The sequence below is a fragment of the Cydia splendana genome, chromosome 24 (assembly GCF_910591565.1).
Source record: "Cydia splendana chromosome 24, ilCydSple1.2, whole genome shotgun sequence".
NCBI classification, from domain to species: Eukaryota; Metazoa; Arthropoda; class Insecta; order Lepidoptera; family Tortricidae; genus Cydia; species Cydia splendana.
Window position 1 is genome coordinate 7,591,299 of NC_085983.1, and position 22,794 is coordinate 7,614,092.

Here is a 22,794-nt window from a genome sequence, read left to right on the forward strand (position 1 = left end):
GTGCAGAAAATGATACGTTACTGCACTAGAGCATTTTAGGTTCCAAGTACGATTTTATAAGTTTTTTCACGATAATCAATTGAAATTTGGGTATAAATGGATTTGTTATACAATTTCCATTCTGATATTTGACTCCCCATTCCATAAATAACGATACTTTTGCCTAAATTGGTAATTGAAAGTACCCTCAAAAAATACTATAAAAATGTATACTTAGTCATGTAAGTCATGTTTTAAAAAAAACACATGCATTTTACTTTCCTCGTATTCGAAATGAAAATTAGAGTGTTTAACTCGGGTGAAAGGCATCATTTCATCCCTTGGTTAACAATCTACTATTCCTGTGTTATAGATGTTATCTATCATATCTATGTATATAAGTATAGTAGTCATGTAAGTCATGTTTTTAAAAAAACACATGCATTTTACTTTCCTCGTATTCGAAATGAAAATTAGAGTGTTTAACTCGGGTGAAAGGCATCATTTCATCCCTTGGTTAACAATCTACTATTCCTGTGTTATAGATGTTATCTATCATATCTATGTATATAAGTATGTATATAGCCGTTTAGTACCCATAGTACAAGCTTTGCTTAGTTTAGGGCTATGTCGACCTATGTAAGATTGTCCCCGAAATATTTATTTACATTGATATAACATAATGCAGCATTTTACCAATCCCTGCAGTGTGTAAGTCAGCACTTCTCCCTCGGTGTGCTTGGAGACGTTCTTCAGACCTTGAATCTGTTGTTCTATGTCAATCGCCGGCAGAGATGGGTTCGTCCAGATCGTGTACACCTGTTGAAATAAATAAATAAATAATGAATGAATGAATGATAATGGTGGCCCATACATAACTACTTTAAAACTAGCATACATATTATAAAAATATATTTTAAAAACTACACGCCACAAATCACATTATGGTTGCATTACGCAACCTCGCAGTTTCTGGGTGTGTGGCAGTGGATGGAATGCTATCTAAATGGGGTTGGCAACTGTCAAAGGTTTGCATACATGGCGCTATCCGCTATCATAGCTTGCCCCTTTTTCTACGAGATTTGGCTTAAAGGGCTGGCATCAAAGGCATAGCATTCCATTAAAAAAACAAAAACATGACACAATTCTAGGCATTGACAGGGCAAGCTATGCTGGCGCCATTTGCTAAATACTTCGACCGGCCAACCCCATTGACTAAGAAGAAGTGATATACTCGTAGTGATGCATATGATGTCCTCTATGCTATGCCAACATTTTCGAGTCTAAAATATAGGCATCAGTCCAAGCCTTCTCTGCAGTCTTAGCACCGATTTGGCAAGCAATAGAGTGTGGGAAAGTCACCATTTGACATAAAATTCACTTAGGCATACAATTTAAATTAGCTCAGACGGACTTATATCTGTCGGCGGCCGATCGTAAGATCAGGCAGATCGTAATGTTCCTGTGTAATGTTTTGACGATAGTCACATGAAACCAATATATAGGTAGGATAGGTTCGTTAGGTTGCTTCAGATGCCCGAAGGGCAAACTGCCCAGAAATAGGCCGTCGACTCAGGGAAACGAGTCAATGATTTTCACGTTTCACGATATGCCTAGGAATTTCTACGATATGCCTGATCTTACGATCGGCCGCCGACATATCGATCGACTCTTAGATGGGCTCTAAAACAAAGTTTTCTGCTGCCTCAACTGTTCCGGTGTTAGTAATAAATAATAATCATGGTTATAGGGCTTACCTTTAGTCGCTTCTCAACTAGTGCTCTCACAGCCAACGGGAGCCTCTGAAGATCCCCTGGGGCTCTATCCGTCAATATAAATAATGCGCTGTCATACGGCACAAGCTTGGTGGCTGATATAAGGGCTTGCATTGTCCCGTCGCTCGTTTCTGGCAAACCCTGAGAAGAAAAATGGATTTTAGGGTTTCTTTTTGGAAACCAAAAAGTTCTTATTTAAGACATGTGGATAAAGTGTTGTGTGTTCTACCGTAAAGTCGAAACTAAACTACTCATCATCATTGGCCTTCGAGTCTATTACAGAGTATACAAGCAGTGTCAGGTAGGGAGACAACGTTTTTCGTGGCTGTGTAAAGGGGCCCACTGATTAACAGTCCGCCGGACGTTATCGGCCTGTCAGTTGTTCGGAACTGTCAATATTTTGTAACTGACAGGCCGATACCGTCCGGCGGACTGTTAATCAGTGGGCCCCTTAAGCCAATACGGGAGCGGCAAACACGACAACGGATATTTTAAGAAGCCTTAGTCGAGAAGTAATCAATTTTTTTTTATACCACGTTGGCGGCAATTTGGCAAACAAGATTACGGTATACGGTCCGCCTGATGGTAAGCGGTCACCGCAGCCTATGGACGTCAGCAACTCCATAGGTGAATTGTCCCTTTATATGACATAAAATTTTCCAAAAATCGGGGCATCTGATTTTTTTAGAGCTATCCAAATACTCTACCTATACTTTTACATTTAGCAATGCTTTTGTTGTAATTATGTATTGTTTTATGAATAACTAGCTACCGCCCCGGTTTAGCAAGGGTTTACAAATTATACACCTAAACCTTCCTCAAGAATCACTCTATTGATAGGTGTAAACCGCATGAAAATCCGTTTAGTCGTTTTTGAGTTTATCGCGAACATACAAACACACAAACAGACAGACGCGGCGGGGGACTTTGTTTTATTAGGTGTATTGATAAGTATCTTATAAATTTGCGACATACATATTGTGACAATTCAATAACACACGGAAAATACAAAAATATTAAACGAGCGTGTCTGTCTGTCTTATTGTCTTCTGACGGTCATATTCAAAATACTCAAAACCACATATATTTATATACATTATGTATATTTTAGCTAAGCTAAAATGGACTCTATGTCGTTGTGTTAACCGTGATGGTCTGATGGTATTGGCTTGTTGTAGCACATTGTATGCGTCTTATTATTATGTTTATTATAACATTTAAAACTATATTACAAGAGGGTTTTGCCGTAATTTCGCGGACAATGGAAGGTCAATGACTTGGTTATTATATATTTTTCATCAAATCATCACACACGAGTAGGGTCATTAAAAGTATTCATCATCATCTTCCTCGTGTTGTTCCGGCATTTTGCCACGGGTCATGGGAACCTGGGGTCCGCTTGGCAACTAATCCCAAGAATTGTTGGCACTATAGTTTTTACGAAAGGGTCTGCCATCTGACCTTCCAGCCCAGAGGGTAAACTAGGCCTTGTTGGGATTAGTCCGGTTTCCTCACGATGTTTTCCTTCACCGAAAAGCGACGGTAAATATCAAATGATATTTCGTACATAAGTTCCGAAAAACTCATTGGTACGAGCCGGGGTTTGAACCAGCGACCTCCGCATTGAAAGTCGCACGCTCTTACCGCTAGGCCACCAGCGCTCTGCTATAGGGTCATAAAGAGTGTTATTACACGGTGTTAGGGTTATGATGAGGTACTCACCTGGTATTTAACCAAGAGCTTGTTAAGCGCATCAGACACAGCCGTGTAGCCATTTTTGACGCCGTTGCCCTGGAGATTGTGACGGGACCTCCAGTTGATACCTGGTGACAAATTGACAATATTAATTTTGTACTCACCAGAGACTGTTAACGAAATTATAATAAAAAGTCAAAGTGGCTAATTCCGTCATAGGGACCTATTCCGTCCACAAGCATTTTTCTCGAACAACGAACAAAATTGATAATTTCATCGACAAAGCAGCGATTGCTGTTAGTTTCAGCAATCAAATGCAAATGGTTTTTTTTCCTATGATTGAAAATCAAAGAAATATACGCTCGTGGAGGGATGACGGAATTAGCCACATTGCTTATACAAGGTTTCGTTTTACAGTGTGGATCAAACAAAGGTCAATGTTAGAGCTTCCTGAGGTCTACCGATTTGACCCCAAATTTTATAAGAAATTTGGATTATATGCAATTTAGGTAAATGTTCTTATACTCTAGAGTACTCTAGACTCTCTAGAGATTAGTCTAGATCTAGAATCTATAGACCAGCCATTCTCTAAGTGTGCTCCGCGAACCTCTAGAGCTCCGCAACGCCTCTGTGGGGGTTCGATAGCGAAAACCAATCAATAACCAACTCTTCTTTACCTCTGGTCCACACTTAAATAGTTAATTTGGGGCTCCGTCAAATATTTAGTTTTCCAAAAGATTACATACCGTCGCCAAAAAAGTTTAACACATTCATTGCCACCCAGCCAAACAAGACGTCCGCGCCAACAATTTCGTCATATAAAGCAGTAGTACCACAATCCCGTCTATCGGGTCGTCCGGCCTGGGAACGAAATAAATACCCGATAGTCGGGTTTTCGGCACTGAATGTGTTAAGAACCGCTGCTCTAGATAACTCCACAAAAACCCTTTCATAATCCACGCCAGTTCTACTCAATACTACAGTAACCCAAGCCCCCGGCCAGATCTTAAGTTACTTTTTCTCCCAGTTTTTACTGAACCCAATACGAGTGAACTGGAGCGTGTTAGTTTACATAACTTACATTCACTCGCCAAGGTCGGTTATCTTTGCATTCCTATGTTTTTTATATGGTTCCGGTCGGAATACAATTAAAGTTATTTATTTACATTAAGTAAATGTATATTGCAATAATGGTTTAACTAACGCGTTTATAGTATTTACATTACATATGGTTCTACTTTACCGCTCTAGGGCGGGATTAAGGACAATACGTGCCTATGTCAAAAATTTAAAGGGCCATAAGCCATAATTAATATGGCCCTTTGGTTAACCAACCAAATACAAAACTGCCTGGATGAGTCATTGAACGACCGACTTTAACCTATATTATTTGATCGTGTAATGTTTTCATCTACCCTCAACTGGGTTAAGGACCCATTTGAGGGTAGATTTTGTTTACTTTTATTTAAATACCTTAAGATACAGAGTATAGTCCAGTCGACAATCTCAGAAAAATCTAGAATTCTAATTTCAAGTAAAGTTAAATAACATGGCATGTAAAAATGCTTGCTTTTACACATATGTCACTGTATGATTCAATTAATTATAATAACAGAAGGCAGTGTCACTTTACATGTATGACGTTTGCATCTGTTTTTCTTGACTCTTTTGTGCGAATTCTATTTCGATTTCATGCTGGTTGTCAAGCCAGTGGATCTGCGGACGAAGTGTTTAAAAAGATCTGCACTGTACAGTCACCTGCAATAATATGTTACTCTTCGAAGGCCGCAAAAATATGTGACACGCTCTTATGACTACAAATAAGATCCAGTCAGATATTTTTGCGGTCTACGTTGTGTAGCATATTATTGCAGGTGACTGTACATCGTCATAGATAGTCAAATAGTAGTAGTATACAAACCAAGAACCACTATAGTAACTAACAAGTCAAATCGTAAACATAGTCTAATAAAACATGGTCTTCTATTCCCAGAGTGACACAGGCCTACGTCACAATAACATGGCCGCTATATATAGCGCTATCGCATATTATCATATAGCGCTGTCGCATGATGACGTAGGCTTGTGTCAGTTAGGTGACCTAGAAAAGACGGGAATGGAGTACCAGGCGGAGTATATTATTATACCATGATCGTAAAGACTAACATGCCTGCCAAACCAATTTGTCGATAGAAAATCGCGATTCAAATTTGTATGAAAGTTCGACCCTTCACGCCTACGCCTCTATTTTTAGGGCGCCGCACCCAAAGGGTAAAAACGGGACCCTATTACTAAGACTCCACTGTCCGTCTGTCTGTCTGTCACCACTTCACCAGGCTGTATCTCATGAATCGTGATAGTTGAAATTTTTACAGTGACTGTGGCCGCTATAACAACAAATACCCACTAAAAAGTACGGAATCCTTGGTGGGCGAGTCCGATTCGCACTTGTCCTGTATTTTTTAATTTTCTTACTGTACTACTGACAAATTTGGTACGAATCGCTAATCGGATAGTCTGAAATAAAGCATTTTTTTGACAAGTTATTTTCTTGCTTTTTTCACAGGATTCCATAATATATTTTACATTTAAATAATTGTGTGTTTTACTTTGTTTCAGGTAAGAATATGCTAACAAATACAGTTATTTAGGAATTAAAGACTGGTAAGATTAAGATTTTATTTTATCTTAGTAAAGTTTTTCGCTTAGGTATACATTCCACTGTACTAACCATTTTCATTAACCTCATAAACCAAAGAATAATTACAGTTAGAGTCGGACCAAAAAAAGTCTGCAGCGGATTTGATAGCCCACGCAGTGCAAGTGTCATTTATACGTCATAATTTCATAGAAGTTTGACGTTTTAAATTACACTTTCACTGCGTGGGCTATCAAATCCGCTGCAGACTATTCTTGGTCTGACTCTATAACTATAACCGGTGTCCGCTTACCAACTGGCCGTACACTTGTTTGCCACCGTCGAGCTATTAAAACTATGTGCGTGTTCGGGCATGCGTAGTTGATTATTCCTCGTTTGCAAACAATAGATTAATATCTCATAGCTGTAAAGTTACTAACATCCCTATTACCTTATGAAACAAAGTTCCCCGCCGCGTCTGTCTGTTTGTATCAAAGACATATGTAACTTCGTATAAGATGAATAAAGTCTAAGGAAAAAACGTGCCTCGGAAATCAAGAAAAAGTCATTCTCGGATAGATGGCGCACACACCTTTAGCCTATTCTCGGCTAAATGGCGTGACGACACCGTTTCATATTTAACAATTTTAACACATAGATATCAGTGAATGAACATGGGTCAAAATGATATAAATAAAATCATTTATCCATATACAGGATGATTCAGGAGACGTGAGCAGGACCAACACTGTGCATTTCCTAAATTATAAGCAACTGTTTCGTATCAGTATTAGTGAGGTTAACGTTAATTTTCTAGTCGTGTTGAAAAAAAAGTTATTAATTTATTTACGACACGCATGGTCACCCTAAAATTAAAATACTAAACTACCGATAATCTGTGTCAAATAAATGACATAATTGTAATAGCCTATAATAAGGATTTATTTGTCTTTACTAAAATAAAGTTACATATTTACTTATTATTTAACAAAATATACAACTAAACCTATTACAAATTAAAACTTATACCTAAACACACTCGATCAATTAATAAATTAACTCTAAATTAAACTAAATTAAAACTAAGCTACATAAAGCCACAACCGAGAACTCAATCAAACAACCCGTCCCGCGCCCTTCCAGATGCAAAGGTGCCCATCACGCTCGCCGCGTTGCCACGCTGGACCGCGATAGACAGCCTCTGCATCAGGAATGACCCGGAACGAGGGTCATGACCTTCGGGGTGGTTACGGTTAATGAGGTTATATGTTTATTAATTAGGTCTTGTAGGGTGACCATGATTGTAGAGAATTGAATTTGTCCTCACCAAAAAGTAAAAAATAGGAAAAAGTGTGGTGGTTTCACCTAAATACGACGGTGATCGATCAATTATCAGTTACTGAGTGTGCAGGATTAGTCCTGCTCACGTCTCATGAATCACCCTGTATATACATTTTTTTGATAATTTTATACGTTTTCATTTTGAGTTTTAGTCGTGTGTCGATAGATGGCAGTAAATTTACTGTGACTACAAAATTTACTATGACAGGACCCCTCTATACTATCTATTCTCTTTGGTTTGTATGTTCGCGATAAAGTCTAAAGGGGCCCACTGATTGCCAGTTCGCCGGACGACATCAGCCCGTCAGTTGTTCGGAGCTGTCAAATTTTGCGTTTAACTGACAGGCTGATGTCGTCCGGCAAACTGGTAATCAGTTGGGCACCTAAAACTACCGAACGGATTTTCATGCGGTTTTCACCTATCAACAGAGTGTTTCTTGAGGAAGGTTTAGGTGTATAATTTGTTAACCCGTGCGAAGCCGGGGCGGGTCGCTAGTAAGAAGTAAAGTACGATAAAAACAACGCTTCGGGCCAGACCGATCAATCAAAATCAATGGATCCTTGTGTGATATTGATATATTGCCTCCTTGGTTTGCCTCATGTCAATGGAGTGACATTGACGATTGACGGTTATTGTTCTCATACAAACACCTGTATTAAGAGGAAGGGGTACCGCTTCTCAATACAAACGCAGCCCTCATTTTCCTCTCTGGATATTGACATTAAAGAAAATTTAATTTTTAACAAGCAGAAACGTCTGCGTACGATGCTATTAAGCAAGTTCAAGTCTTAACCAAGACAGTAATTTTTCCACTTTTAAATTTATTCTAAGATTATAGAAAATGTGTGTAACATACTATTTGATGTACCACCGCTATAATCACAATCAGTGACAATCAATATGAAAATCGCTAGAGATCTCATACTATAGGCCATAGGGTATTTGACTACTAGTCAAATCAGTTTCTTTATTCGAACTGTCACAACGATTTTGTTACTATGGAATTTATATGAAACACTAGCATATGACGTCACAGTCAAATTACCTACTCTTTACAGTTTTATACAGGTTTTAAAATAGAGATTGTGTCTAAAAATAACTGCTGTCTACTATGTTTCTAATATTCTGGTGCTTTATTTCATGCATGGTGTAAAATAATATTAATTAATACTTTTAACGAGCAATTCTTCTTTATTTATTTATTTATACATACATATATATATTTCGGGGATCTCGGAAACGGCTCTTAACGATTTCGATGAAATTTGCTAAATGGGGGTTTTCAGGGGCGAAAACTCGATCTAGTTAGGTCTTATCTCTGAGAAAACGCGCATTTTTGAGTTTTTGTATGTTTTCCGAGCAAAGCTCGGTCTCCCAGATATTTTATTTTAAATACAGTCAAATACTCTATTGTCACTGTGACAAGGTACGAAATGATACTGAAATTAAATATCTTGCATAGTTTCATCGACGAAGTAGCTTGAAATAGATTACAAAAATTCGAAGCAGTGGCGGCCGAGTGGATATGACGTCCGACTTTCGATCCGGAGCGGTTCAAATCCTGGCTCGTACCTATGAGTTTTTCGGAACTTATGTACGAAATAACATTTGATATTTACCACTAGCTTTTCGGTGAAGGGAAACATTGTGAGGAAGCCTGCATAAAAATTTCAAAGGTGTATGTGAAGTCCCCAATCCGCACTGGGCTAGCGCGGGGACTAGCCCAAGCCCTCTCGCGCATGAGAGGAGGCCTGTTACCAGCAGTGGGACGTATATGGGCTGATATTATCATAAGTTTTTTTAGCTTACTATCGCGCGCTTTAGTTCATTCATTCAATACTGTTTTTGCGATCATGCAGTACTCTGAGTAGCTGTGTGGGTAATCATTCACCTCAACTCTCCTGGCCATACCTATAAGAACAATGATACGTAATACGTAAGACTGATTAGCAATTATCGTTAGGTAATTAATGTAACTTCTGATATTAATGACATTGGCATTGTACCAAGAATATCTGACTTCTTTCACATCCTATAAGATAATTCCCACTGTTCTTTGTTTTATGTAAAACTCTTTTGCGTATGAAATGATATTGGGCAAGATGAAGACGTACCAGGAGACCGGTGCACGCAGCCAGGGGTCCTTAAGAAACTCTGTTGGTGTAAGGCCAAGGTTAGAATTAGAACCTGTGACCTTATTTCAACAAAAGGTTCAGGTCGTGTCATACCAGAAGGTTAAGGAGTTGGCAGAGGACCGGACGACTTGGCGATTGCTCCACCGACAAGAGCACAGCTCTTAAATCTAAAGAAGAGCTTACCGTTAGCATGATAGCCGACGAGTACGACGTCGCCACGCCCCAAGCTCTCCCCGCTGAGGTCGTCCCAGACCGCACTGGCCCGAGCCAACGCCGAGGACCTGAGCGGCACTAGGAAACCAGCTGGTGCTCGCAGCCATGGGTCCTCAAATAACTCTGTTGGTGCAGGGGCCAAGGTTAGAACCTGTGACCTTACCGTTAGCATGATAGCCGACGAGTACCACGTCGCTCAGCCCCAAGCTCTCCCCGCTGAGGTCGTCCCAGACCGCACTGGCCCGAGCCAAGGCCGAGGCTCTGAGCGGCACCAGGAGACCAGCTGGTGCTCGCAGCCATGGGTCCTCAAGCCAGTTGCGAAGGGTGTCTCGGGGGGTGATAGCTTCTGGGGGGGAGGGGTCGAAGACTGGCCGGTCTTGGGGCTGGGGTTCAGCTGGAAAGAGATAAAATAGTAAAACTGATGTGGTTTTTGATCAAGGATCAGGAATCATGTTTTGTTTGGGAGGGTATTGGTCACTTGTTCTATTGTCATCGGGTCAGGATCTGATGGCGGGTTTCTGGAGAACGATTTATGGAGAAAAACTTTTGGAATATTAAAGACATCTTCAGTAAATTGTTTTCTATTTTAGGATCTTGTAACGTGTTCTCAGTAAACACGATTCGTTGAAGTGAAGGTATAGTCGCGGACGGTCTAGAACGCAAAATGACTAGTGTAATATTTTGCCTATATCCCTTTTAGTCTACATCGCGAACGGTCTAGAACGCAAAATGACCACTTTTTATATCACTAGGGTAGGTTAGGTTCGTTAGTTATCTCCAAATGACCAAAGGCCAAACGGCACAGAATAGGAGCCCCGCGACAGCGGGGCTCCGTCGACATCGCTAACGCAATGATAAATGATGTAGGCATTTTGCGTTCTGGACCGTTCGCGATGTAGACTAAAAGTGATATAGGCAAAATATTACACTAGTCATTTTGCGTTCAAGGCCATCCGCGAATAACCCGAAGTGAAATAGCTTGAAAGATAATGCTAATAAAGTCAATAAAGGAGACAATAATAGACGAGTTACAACCTTTTATAACAGGTTTCTCCCATTTGCATTAATTGTATGTAAAAAATACGCAAGTAAGTATAACGGGTTAGCACTGATTGACTATTAGCACGTTATCTTTTCGCGGATTAGCAAAGTATAATTTTGGTTTTAATTAATATGGATTTCCGCAAAGTAACGCCTGAATCTATTCACTATTTCTCCCATTTGGCCTGGATAAATCACTCTAACTAATCTAGTTTAAAATAAACTTACGTCTAGCACTCTCAGTCAGCTTAGGGCTGCGTTGGTTGGTCTCCTCCCCATCGAACTCTGCTATCCTGGGGGACATCCCCTCCATGCTCTCTGTGGCTCTGGTGGGGGGTGAAGTGGTGGTTTCTGCCTGAAAATAAGCACGATAAATAGTCCAAAAACACTAATTACAAAAGAAAGAAGTATTTTAAGAGTTGGAAATTTGTAATCACAAAAGTAAGACTTGCAAAATTAAATAAATAAATATTAAGGGACATTTTTTACACAAATTGACTAAGTCCCACGGTAAGCTCAAGAACGCTTGTGTTGTGAGTACTCAGACAACGATATGTATAATATACAAATACTTAAATACATAGAAAACATCCATGACTCAGGAATATATCTGTGCTAATCACACAAATAAATGCCCTTACCGGGATTCGAACCCAGGATCATCGGCTTCGCAGGCAGGGTCACTACCCGCTAGGCCAGACCGTTCCACAAAAAAAACTAAAAAAAATTGTACTTTTACAGAGTTACACCAAGAAAAGTCATAATTTCATAGAAGTTTGGCGTTTCAAATAACACTTGCACTGCGTAGGCTATCAAAATCGCTGCAGACTTTTCTTGGTTTAACTCTAAGTGTGAATGAGTTAAAATTTTGCGTCCATGTTCGCTGGTACCATAGACAAAACTGCAAGTTCTTATTAAATATATGAAAAATAAAAAATAAAAATAACGATGGGCCTTTTTTGGCGTAGGTATGTACCTTAATATAATATTGGTTTCACGTTTTACCATCAGCGACAAATGTCACTGTTGCTGACGTCACAGGCATCCATGGGCTACGGTTACCGCTTACCATCGGGCGGGCCGTATTCCTGTTTGCCACCATCATTGTATTATTCAAAAAAAATACTATAATATCGGCAAAAAACAGGTATTTCTCTTGCGAAGTTTATGATGATGACAATTGTCACAAGATTTAAATGAATTTTCGGTAATTCTTGACAGGAAATGAGTTCTGTTTCATAATTTCATGACAATTGTCGTGTTTCTTGACTTTCTTGTGACCATTGTCATTAGCTTGTACTTATTTACTGGCGATATAATGGAGATTTTTTTTTAAATTAAAATGTTGGTGGCAAACAAGCCCACCGCCCGTCCGATGCTAAGCAGTAACCGTAGCCTATGGAGGCCTGTGACGTCAGCAACAGTGATGTCGACAATTGTCACACATGTCACCGTGGTGAAATAGGGGCCAGGAATACGTAGTTAAAGACTTTCTACTTATAGGCGCCCACTCTGTACACAATGTACTATCCATTGACTATCTATTTCTATTCTATCAATGTTATTACACCTAGACCAAAATATTTACTATCTCACCTTAACAATGTTACTGGCATTATAAATATCCTCCGGCACGGCCGTCCTGACTACACCATTGTCCTCGGTCGTACTTTCCACCGTCGTGTCTATTCTTAAATCATTAAAAGTAACTATATACGATGCGTCTGTTGTCGCGTATTCTGTAGTAGTGTACTCTTCTAATTCTGATTTATCTTCTATTTCTATCTCTTTTTCGAGGTTTTCTTTCTCTTCGCCGCTGCCTCTTAGTAGATCGCTGTCGTCGATTGAGAGTTTTAAAACGTCATTGTCACAAAGGTTGTTTGTTATTAATGAGGTTAACACTAAGATCACTAGTTTAGTCCTTAACGCCATTTTTATTTTTCACTGTCGCATTTCCGCTGGTTCTGAAAACAAAGTTATAATTAATTACAATCAATAAACTTATTGACTTATAAAATGCTTTCGTATGTCTGTCCAGCTGTTTCCCACCTTCAGTAATGCGACCTGTCGATAAGAACAGCTGGACTTTTAAAAGCACTAGCGACCCGCCCCGGCTTCGCAGGGGTTAACGAATTATACACCTAAACCTTCCTCAAGAATTACTCTATTGATAGGTGAAAACCGCATGAGAATCCGTTCAGTAGTTTTTAAGTTTATCGCGAACAAACAAACAAAGCACACAAACAGACAGATGCGGCGAGGGACTTTGTTTTATAAGGTGTAGTGAAGTCCCCATCAGAAGTCGCATCAGAAATGAGGCCATCCGCAGCAGAACCAAAGTAACCGATGTAGCCCTCCGAATCGCTAAACTTAAGTGGCAGTGGGCGGGGCACATTGCCTGTAGAACCGATGGCCATTGGGGCGGAAAGGTTCTCGAGTGGCGACCACGTACCAGAAGGCGCAGCGTGGGTAGACCCCCCACAAGGTGGACTGACGACCTGGTAAAGTCGCGGGAGTCCGCTGGATGCGGGTGGCGCCGGACCGGTCATTGTGGCACTCTTTGGGGGAGGCCTATGTCCAGCAGTGGACGTCCTCTGGCTGATATGATGATGATGATGATGATGAGTGAAGTCCCCCGCCGCGTCTGTCTGTTTGTGCTTTGTTTGTTTGCTTGATTTCACCTATCAATAGAGTGATTCTTGAGGAAGGTTTAGGTGTAAACTACACCTTATAAAACAAAGTCCCCCGCCGCGTCTGTCTGTTTGTTTGTTTGGTCGCGATAAACTCAAAAACTACTGAACGGAATTTCATGCGGTTTTCACCTATCTATAGAGTGATTCCTGAGGAACGTTTAGGTGTATAATTTGTTAACCCGTGCGACGCCCGGGCGGGGCGGGGCGGGTCGGTTATTAGGTGTAGTGATTTTTGCCAAGGCTGACGCTTCGTGCTCGCTTGGTCAATAAAATTTGTCATAACGTTAATATTTAATTACAATATTCCATAATCAATTCGATTGATCGTAGTGAAACGTTTACATATAGTGAAGTACATTAAAACATGTATGTTTGCAGTTAAATGTTAATTATAATTACATTGGGCTAGTCGAGATTGGTTTTTGCATAACCGGTTTTATATCGTACATGTTATGTCACTGATTTATCGTCTTGTCAAGATATATACAGTCAGCTATCGTGTACTCATAGCGTATTAACATAAACATAGTTCACATCTCTTCCTCGCGTTATCCCGGCATTTTGCCACGGCTCATGGGAGTCTGTGGTCCGATTGACAACTAATCCCATGATTTGACGTAGGCACTAGTTTTTATGAAAGCGACTGCCATATGACCTTCCAACCCGGAGGGGAAACTAGGCCTTATTGGGATTAGTCCGGTTTCCTCACGATGTTTTCCCAGGGCCGTCTTTAACTATGCTGGGGCCCTTTAGGAAAGTAAAGAAAGCGAATTAAAGTAACATTTTTCTACTATGATCTTCTATTTATTATGGGTAATCAAATATACTGTTACTGTGTCTGTCCTTCGGGGCCCCCCGAGGATGGGGGCCCTGGGCATGGGCCCGTGTGCCCTTATGGTAAAGACGGTACGTTGTTTTCCTTCACCGAAAAGCAACTGGTAAATATCAAATGACATTTCGCACATAACAATTTCGCGCATAACGCGGTGTTTGAATCCGCGACCTCCGGATTGAAAGTCGCACGCTCTTATCGCTAGGCCACCAGCGCTTTCCCATAGTGCAGTCGGGTACTTCCAAACATCGGAAAACCCCGTAACTTACTCATAATTCCATCATACCAGAGCCCATTTTCGGAATTACCCGACAAAATTGCCCATCATCAAAACAGAAAAAATACCTTGTCGTATTTTTTATTGGATTTTTATTTTTCTGTTATTGAATTCTGACCAATTGTGCTCAGACGTGAGCAAATAAAATAGTTAAGTGTCTTTGGTACTTGAAACTGTTTTTATTAAAGCCACCTTACGCTAAACAAATATTTGTGGAACGCCAAAAAAAACACACCAAGAAAAGTATAAAAGCAAAAAATCAAGAATGTCCGATCATCACGGCTCGCACGTGCCTAATTAGGGTCTGTGGACCTCTGAAAATATTTATTGGGTCCCGTATACCTAGGAACATTTTAGGGACCATTTCTATCCATATCCATACTAATATTAATATCTGGGAGACCGAGCTTTGCTCGGAAAATACACTGTTAAAAATTATGTAATTTTACATGCAAAAAAATTACATAATCCTGTAAAATTCCCGAAAAATCTGGGAAATTTACGGAAAAATATGACATTTTACGTAATTCTCGTAAATTTTTACGAGTTTTTTTGCATGTAAAATTACATAATTTTTAACGGTGTATATAATAACTCAAAAATGCGCGTTTTCCCAGATATAAGACTTAGCTAGATCGATTTATCGCCCCTAAAACCCCCATAAGTATAGCAAATTTCATCGAAATCATTAGAGCCCTTTCCGAGATCCCCGAAATATATGAATAAACAAGAATTGCTCGTTTAAAGGTATTAAATAAATGCGAAAGTGTGTCTGTATGTTACCTTTTCACGCTTAAACCGCCGAACCGATTTGGACAAAATTTGGTTTGGAGATAATTTGGGCCCCGAGAAAGGACATAGGGTAGTTATTGTCAATAATCATCATCATCAGACGAAGTCGCGGGCAGAAGCGTTATTTATTTATTATTTATCAGTAAAAAAAATGTTTATTAAAAATAAAAAACGTTAAAGTAATATTTGTCAATATTCTGTGAACCCAGTGGAGTGTGGTTTAAAAAGAATGGTTAATGTTAATGTTAAATAAAGTATGTTATTGTTTACGGACCCCCAAAGACCGCGAGGTCCCAAAAAACTGGCTCTACATTCTGACATAATAGGCGGTGAGTCATCTCAATAATGAGCTGAGGAGCCAAACCGCATTGCACTTGCGTGTTTCGACAGGAGCCTTTCAATTGCGATGTTTTCTTAAAAAAATAACCTAAGGGTTGTATGCAAAATTGACATGTGCTCGAGATTACTTTTAGTTTTTTCATAACCTTAAAGGGGCCCACTGATTAACAGTCCGCCGGACGGTATCGGCCTGTCAGTTCTTCGGAACTGTCAAAATTTTGTTCTAACTGACAGGCCGATACCGTCCGGCGGACTGTTAATCAGTGGGCCCCTTTAGCCTACGAATTGCGAAGTCGGCTGCCACCACGTCACAGGCTTAGCCTAATGTGGGGCCATAGGGCCCATAGGATACGTTACCTATTGATATTATTTGTAAACAAGGTTTGTTTTCAAATAAATATTATTCTTATTCTTATTTATTTAAGAAACGGTCACGGTCATAATCGTACTCGTTTTTTGTAAACAATTTAAATATTCCGCTCACTGGCACGCGCACTCATTTCGAACCTAGAAGCGAGTCCGCGCGAACGTTCACTACGAAACAGGTCAAAATCTGCACAATGCGCACCTGAAAAACCTAAGTATAGTTTTTTTTTATCTACATATTTAAAAGGAGCCGTTATCAATGAGACATGTCGGCTCAGTTGGGCCTCTACATTACATGAGTTTCAATAAGTGTTACTAGATATAAAAAAAAACTGTACACGAATTTCGCAGTTTTAGACCGGGGTTCCGCCAATATCGAGTGAATAACCCCAATATCAGTTACTGTATAGCCTATAGGGTTGCCATAATTAGTCGGAACTGATAAGGGACAGTGGTATTCTAGAGCAGGGGTCTCTAAACTTTTTTTACCTGAAGAAACTTTCGCGCGGGCCACCGAGGGGGGGTGGTGTATCTGGTTGCTGCTAGGATTCGAACCCGGGACCATCGGTTTCATACTCTTCATAGGCAGGTCACCAGCCACTAGGCCAGACCGGTGTCGACAAAATACGGGACCAGTAAAAATACGGGACGTGATACTTAAATACGGTGACAGTCCCGTATATGCGGGACGTATGGCAACCCTATGTAAAGCCCCTAACTTCAAATAGTAACTATTTGAAGCTAGGGGCTATACAGAACATACCGAACACATAGTATAGTTGCGCCGCCGAACATTCGGCGGCCGGATACCGAATATTCGGCTGATGGTCAGGCCGAACATCCGTAATCTGGTATCCGGCCAAACAACTATCCGTTGCATCTCTACTTATTACTGATAGTGTCCGGTCCGCATTTCGGACATACGACTTTGTGGACCTCAAATATTAATTCAAGGTGCAAACGGCATGTCTAATTGCATAATTGGACGAAACAAAAACAGGACCTTGACGCCTTTTACTGTTCGGAAACGATGCGAGCTTCCGGGATTAATACTTGACCGTTTAGAGGGTTAGGAATAAAAAACATATGCCAAAAATTTTATAAATACAAGCAAGGTTTTATTGCCAACTGTGCTATTTTTCAACAATCTAACAACTCTTTCGAAGATCGGTTTGGGCTTGTGCACAAATCACTCGCGGTTCGATAGGGGGAGGGGGGTCACGAAAAAATCACGATAGATCACGTTGGGGTAGTGGGGGTATAAGGAAACCTCACGTGTATTTTTCTGCAGTGAACGAAACTAAGAAAATAAAACCTACCACATGAGTAGATACTTTTTCTCGGTTTCGTTAAACATAAATCTTCACTCTGCACTTCAAAATAGCGAGTTTAAAATAAACAAGATTTTCTATATACAATACTATTTATCTTAAAATTAGGTCGAATGAAAAAAATTAAACAAAATACACGTGAGGTTGTGTGGGGGAGGGGGGTAGCCAAAAACCTCACCAAATATCACCAAAGGGGAGGGGGGGTCAAAAAGTAGCCGAAAACACCTCGCGTGATTTGTGCACAACCCCTTTGGCGTAGTCGGTAGGTTACCTAGTGACATTTATTTTTGTGATGAGCACAGATATTTTATTCTTGAGTCATGGGTGTTTTCTATGTATTTTTTTTTTATAAATAAATAAATAAATATTATAGGACATTGTTACACAGATTGACTAAGTCCCACAGTAAGCTCAAGAAGCCCTATTTAAGTATTTTCACCACAGCAACTGGTAAAGGCGCTCTTGATTGTTCAAATACCGATAGCAAAGTAGCATTTTATTCACATGTGAGGCAAAGTAGTCAAATGCAAATTTTGAGTTCTTTTCTTATGTTTGCTGGTAGAATTGACTTTTAAATGATGATTTTGAATGATAAATATTTAATAACATTCATTTGGATTTGATTTGGTTTGTTTTTGTTTGATATATTAGTTAATATTTTCTTCGGGTTGGTGTGGTGAAAAATTTTGTGTTTAACTCGGGGGCAAGTTTTGTTTAACCCTCGTGCTTTGAAACCCTCGCAACGCTCAAGATTCCATTTTTCGAACCACTCGCTACGCTCGTGGTTCAATTTTGGAATCTTTCGCTTGCTCGGGTATCAATATTAGCACGAGCGGTTAAACAACAACTTTGCCCCCTTGTAAAACAAATAACTATTGTATATTATATCAATTACATACGATGTCCGAGTACCCACAACGGCCACAACACAGCCTTCCTGAGCTTACTGTGGGGCTTAATCAATGGGTGTAAGAGTGTCCCATAATATTCACTAGCGACCCGCCCCGGCTTCGCACGGGTTAACAAATTATACCTAAACCTTCCTCAAGAATCCCTCTATTGATAGGTGAAAACCGCATGAAAATCCGTTAAGTAGTTTTTGAGTTTATCGCGAACATACAGACGCGGCGGGGGACTTTGTGTATTGATATATTTATTATCTAGCAGTGGCATTAAGGTATTGGATACAATATTATCCTGAATAGGCAAACCGGTTAAAATTCAGTTTTGAGCCCTCTACTGGGAGCCATTTCGCTTATTTCATACCCAAATAGGGTTACCAGATGTGAGGAGTTTTCCTGACATGTCAGGGATTTTTGACGTTTGTCAGGAATGCCGCCGGTATACGAAAATGTCAGCAATTTTAGTGAATAGGGGATATTACTGCAATGTTATGCCGCCAGGGTGCAGCACTACCGACTCAGTAAATTCATAGACTAACTTATACATACTGTGCCTTAAACTGTTTTTTGACAAGTTTTCACAGACAATAAAATATGACATTGATGCATCAAGGCGGTTTGTTAACAAGGGCCTACCGGTAAACGCGAAAATCGAAATTTAGTTATCTGCCTCTTTATCGCTCGAATATTCAAGAGTGATAGAGAGATTAGATAACGAAATTTCGATTTTCTTGTTTCGCGGTGGGCCATGTGCTTGACGTGGCGTCTGATGTGTCAATGTGGTTTGTTTACTGTATGTGCCACAAAGGTGCCACCTGCGCAGAGCTTTGCCTAATATTCCCTATTAACAGACTTTTCTATTATGTACCTAAAAAGGTACATTATAACTGCTTAAATAAATCCAAAATAGGTGAAATTTAAATCAAGCATACATAGATATCGCTTACGGCTAGCCACCTCCCTCCCGTCACCGATATGAGCGTCAGGAAAAATATTCGCAAATCAGGAATTTTGTCAGGAAATTCCAAATTTGGATCTGGTAACCCTATACCCAAACAGACAGGCCCCAATTTCACCACGGTGACAGGTGCGACAATTGTAAAATCACTGTTGCTGACGTCACAGGCATCCATGGGCTACGGTTACCACTTACCATCGGGCGGGCCGTATTCCTGTTTGCCACCATCATTGTATTATTTAAAAAAACTTTATTATATCGGAAAAAAACAGATATTTCTTTTGCGAAGTTTCTGACAATTGTCAAGATTTAGAAGAATTGTAGGTAATTCTTGACAGGTAATGAGTGATATGTCGGAATTTCGTGACAATTGTAGTGTTTCTTGTGACAATTGTCATAAACTTAGCAAGAGAAATATCTGTTTTTTTTCCGATATAATAAAGTTTTTTTTAATAAAACAATGATGGTGGCAAACAGGAATACGGTCCGCCCGATGGTAACCGGTAACCGTAGCCCATGGATGCCTGTGACGTCAGCAACAGTGATGTTTTACAATTGTCGCACCTGTCACCGTGGTGAAATTGGAGCCAGGTGTCGACAATGTCGACATTCGTCTTAAAATATCCCAGGAATTCCGAATGGGCCCTCATTATACGGGTCCTTTTTTAGTGGTACCGGTTTTGTATTGATCGTAATGGCATTTTGGATGACGACCTCTTTTTATAGTAGACTAGACCTTACACAAACTAAATTTAGAATTGTTTAGCGCTAGTGGAGATCCATTGTTAGAACACTTCAATGATACATACATACAGGATACATAATAACAGGATACATAAGGAGGTCAAAAAAATACTTCGATATCGATTTCATTACCTAAGAATGATTGTTTTTTAGGGGTATAAATGGAACCCTATTACTAAGACTTCGCTGTCCGTCTATCCGTCCGTCCGTCCGTCCGTCCGTCCGTCCGTCCGTCCGTCTGTCTGTCACCAGGCTGTATCTCACGAACCATGATAGCTAGGCAGTTGAAATTTTCACAGATGATGTATTTCTGTTGCCGCTATAACAACAAATACTAAAAACAGAATAAAATAAAGATTTAAATGGGGCTCCCATACAACAAACGTGATTTTTGACCAAAGTTAAGCAACGTCGGGCGTAGTCAGTACTTGGATGGGTGACCGTTTTTTTTTTGCATTTTTTTCCGTTTTCTTTTTTGCATTATGGTACGGAACCCTTGGTGCGCGAGTCCGACTCGCACTTGCCCGGTTTTTTAGGGTTCCGTACCCAAGGGGTATAAATGGGACCCTATTACTAAGACTTCGCTGTCCGTCTGTCCGTCCGTCTGTCACCAGGCTGTATCTCATGCACAGTTGAAATTTTCACAGATGATGCATTTCTGTTGCCGCTAGAACAACAAATACTAAAAACAGAATATACTAAATATTAAGTGGGGGTCCCATACTGATACAATACGTGATTTTTGCCGTTTTTTGCGCAATGGTACGGAACCCTTCGTGCTCGAGTCCGACTCGCACTTAGTCGGTTTTTCGACATATTCCATTAAATATAAATTTTAGAAATAGGTACTAAAAGATTATTTACAATGTTGTATGTGTCTGTTAAAGTTAAACAACCAGGCCAACACTTCAATAACCTTACAAAAAAACATATTTCATTAAATTTACTTCTTTAACCCAATTCACTCTGTTTCACTGAACTGTAAAATCAACCTTAAGTCTTTAAACATAAGGTCGACTCAAAAAATCTCAAGAGAAATAAAATAATCGAAATCCAATTCGATTTCTTTAACGATGACTTTCCCTTTATAAACTTGTTTACATTTTTACGAATTGCATAAACATTACATTTTTACAAGCACTCATCACCATTATATAGATGAATTATCGAGAAGATGGAATTGCATTTGTAGTGGTTGTATGCTGATAGTACAAGAAAATAGAAAATTCAAATATAGAATGCCTGTAAACAAACAATACTACTACATATGCAATTCCACGCTCTCGATGATTCAACTATATTTTACAGTACATCTGGTACTCCATTACGATGCCTTGTGCTATAATAAGTAGAGATGCCCCGAATAGTGAATTTGCCCGAATACCGAATACCGAATATTCGGCCCCTCTCGGCCGAATACCGAATATTCGGCATGACATGCTAACATTTTGAGTCACAATTATTATGAAAACTGTTCGCCAACAAAGCACAACGTTTGCTAAGATTTATATTTTTATGTTGAACAGAATTAATGAATGTAATTAGAGTCAATCAAATCAAACCCATGATAAAAATAAAATATTTTGTAATCAACAAATGCTCAAAAACGTGCCTTCGTATTTAACTACTTTCCAAGAATACATTTTAAATATTAAATATACCTAGTTTTTGGATATTTTTTTGTTTAATTTTTCTTTTTAGGTAGGTGTGTCAGATATTCGGTATTCGGCCGAATAGTTGGCAACATTCGGCCGAATACCGAATATTCGGCAAAGTGGCCGAATAGGCCGAATACCGAATAGTTGCCGAATATTCGTGGCATCTCTAATAATAAGCACATTACGTAACACGTCGAAAATTTAAAGGGCCATATGTACTGAGAAACGTTGTTCGCGACTGCGACTCGTTCCGAATTTCGCGAGGAAGAAGAAGAAAATACAAGTTTTCTTCTTCTTTCTCGCGTCATCCCGGCATTTTGCCACGGCTCATGGGAGCCTGGGGTCCGCTTGGCAACTAATCCGTGTGTCCGTAATGTCGTAGGCACTAGTTTTTACGAAAGCGACTGCCATCTGACCTTCCAACCCAGAGGGGAAACTAGGAATACGCACTTGTATCGTAAACAACTATTATTAATATAATTATACGCATTAATTTCATAACAGTATCAGTAGCCATACAATAAGATTGGGCGAGTGCGATTTTAAATTATACACAGAGGATTCCATTTATCAAAGAATTGCCGTATTTGCCGCTGTTGCAACGCTGCGACAACGCTGTATTATAGTATTCCTACTGCACTCCCAATCCATTACTCGTTCGTAAATGCTTGTTTACCGCCCTCCATTTAATCCATACTAATATTATAAAGGCGAAAGTGTGTCTGTCTGTCTGTCTGTTACCCCTTCACGCTTAAACCGCTGAACCGATTTAGTTGAAATTTGGTATAGAGATAGTTTGACAGGCCTATTCGGATTTCGAGATAATCACAAGATCTTGAGACGATTTAGAGATCAACTAGATCTACATTAGATATCGACTAGATGTGACTTGGATATCTAAGTCATAACTTGTCGAAATCGTTCAAGAGGACCTCCAGAATCGCGGAAACGTCAAATTTGACATATCTATCTTTAAATTATCCGTATCGTAACTTGTTGAAGTGTAGTAGAAATCTAATTCATTTTCCGAATCGAGCCGTGAGTCCCGGGGAAGGACATAGAATAGTTTTTATGTCGGAAATCA

General features: G+C 39.8%; 2 protein-coding genes across 5 annotated transcripts in view; one reads left to right on the top strand and one right to left on the bottom strand.

Moving 5' to 3' along the window:
* The window catches only part of LOC134802307 (uncharacterized), a 153,451-nt gene that overhangs the window by 30,595 nt on the left and 100,062 nt on the right, over nucleotides 1-22,794 (top strand). The gene's annotated exons all lie outside the window — the stretch shown is intronic.
* The window catches only part of LOC134802321 (uncharacterized), a 57,411-nt gene that overhangs the window by 24,748 nt on the left and 9,869 nt on the right, over nucleotides 1-22,794 (bottom strand). The window contains exons 2-7 of the mRNA XM_063774921.1: nucleotides 12,415-12,782; nucleotides 11,047-11,173; nucleotides 9,941-10,171; nucleotides 3,477-3,577; nucleotides 1,737-1,895; nucleotides 676-798 (exon numbers count right to left, since the gene is read on the bottom strand). Coding sequence (XP_063630991.1) covers nucleotides 676-798; nucleotides 1,737-1,895; nucleotides 3,477-3,577; nucleotides 9,941-10,171; nucleotides 11,047-11,173; nucleotides 12,415-12,750 — 1,077 coding nt within the window. The 5' untranslated portion in view covers nucleotides 12,751-12,782. The remainder of the gene's footprint in view (nucleotides 1-675; nucleotides 799-1,736; nucleotides 1,896-3,476; nucleotides 3,578-9,940; nucleotides 10,172-11,046; nucleotides 11,174-12,414; nucleotides 12,783-22,794) is intronic.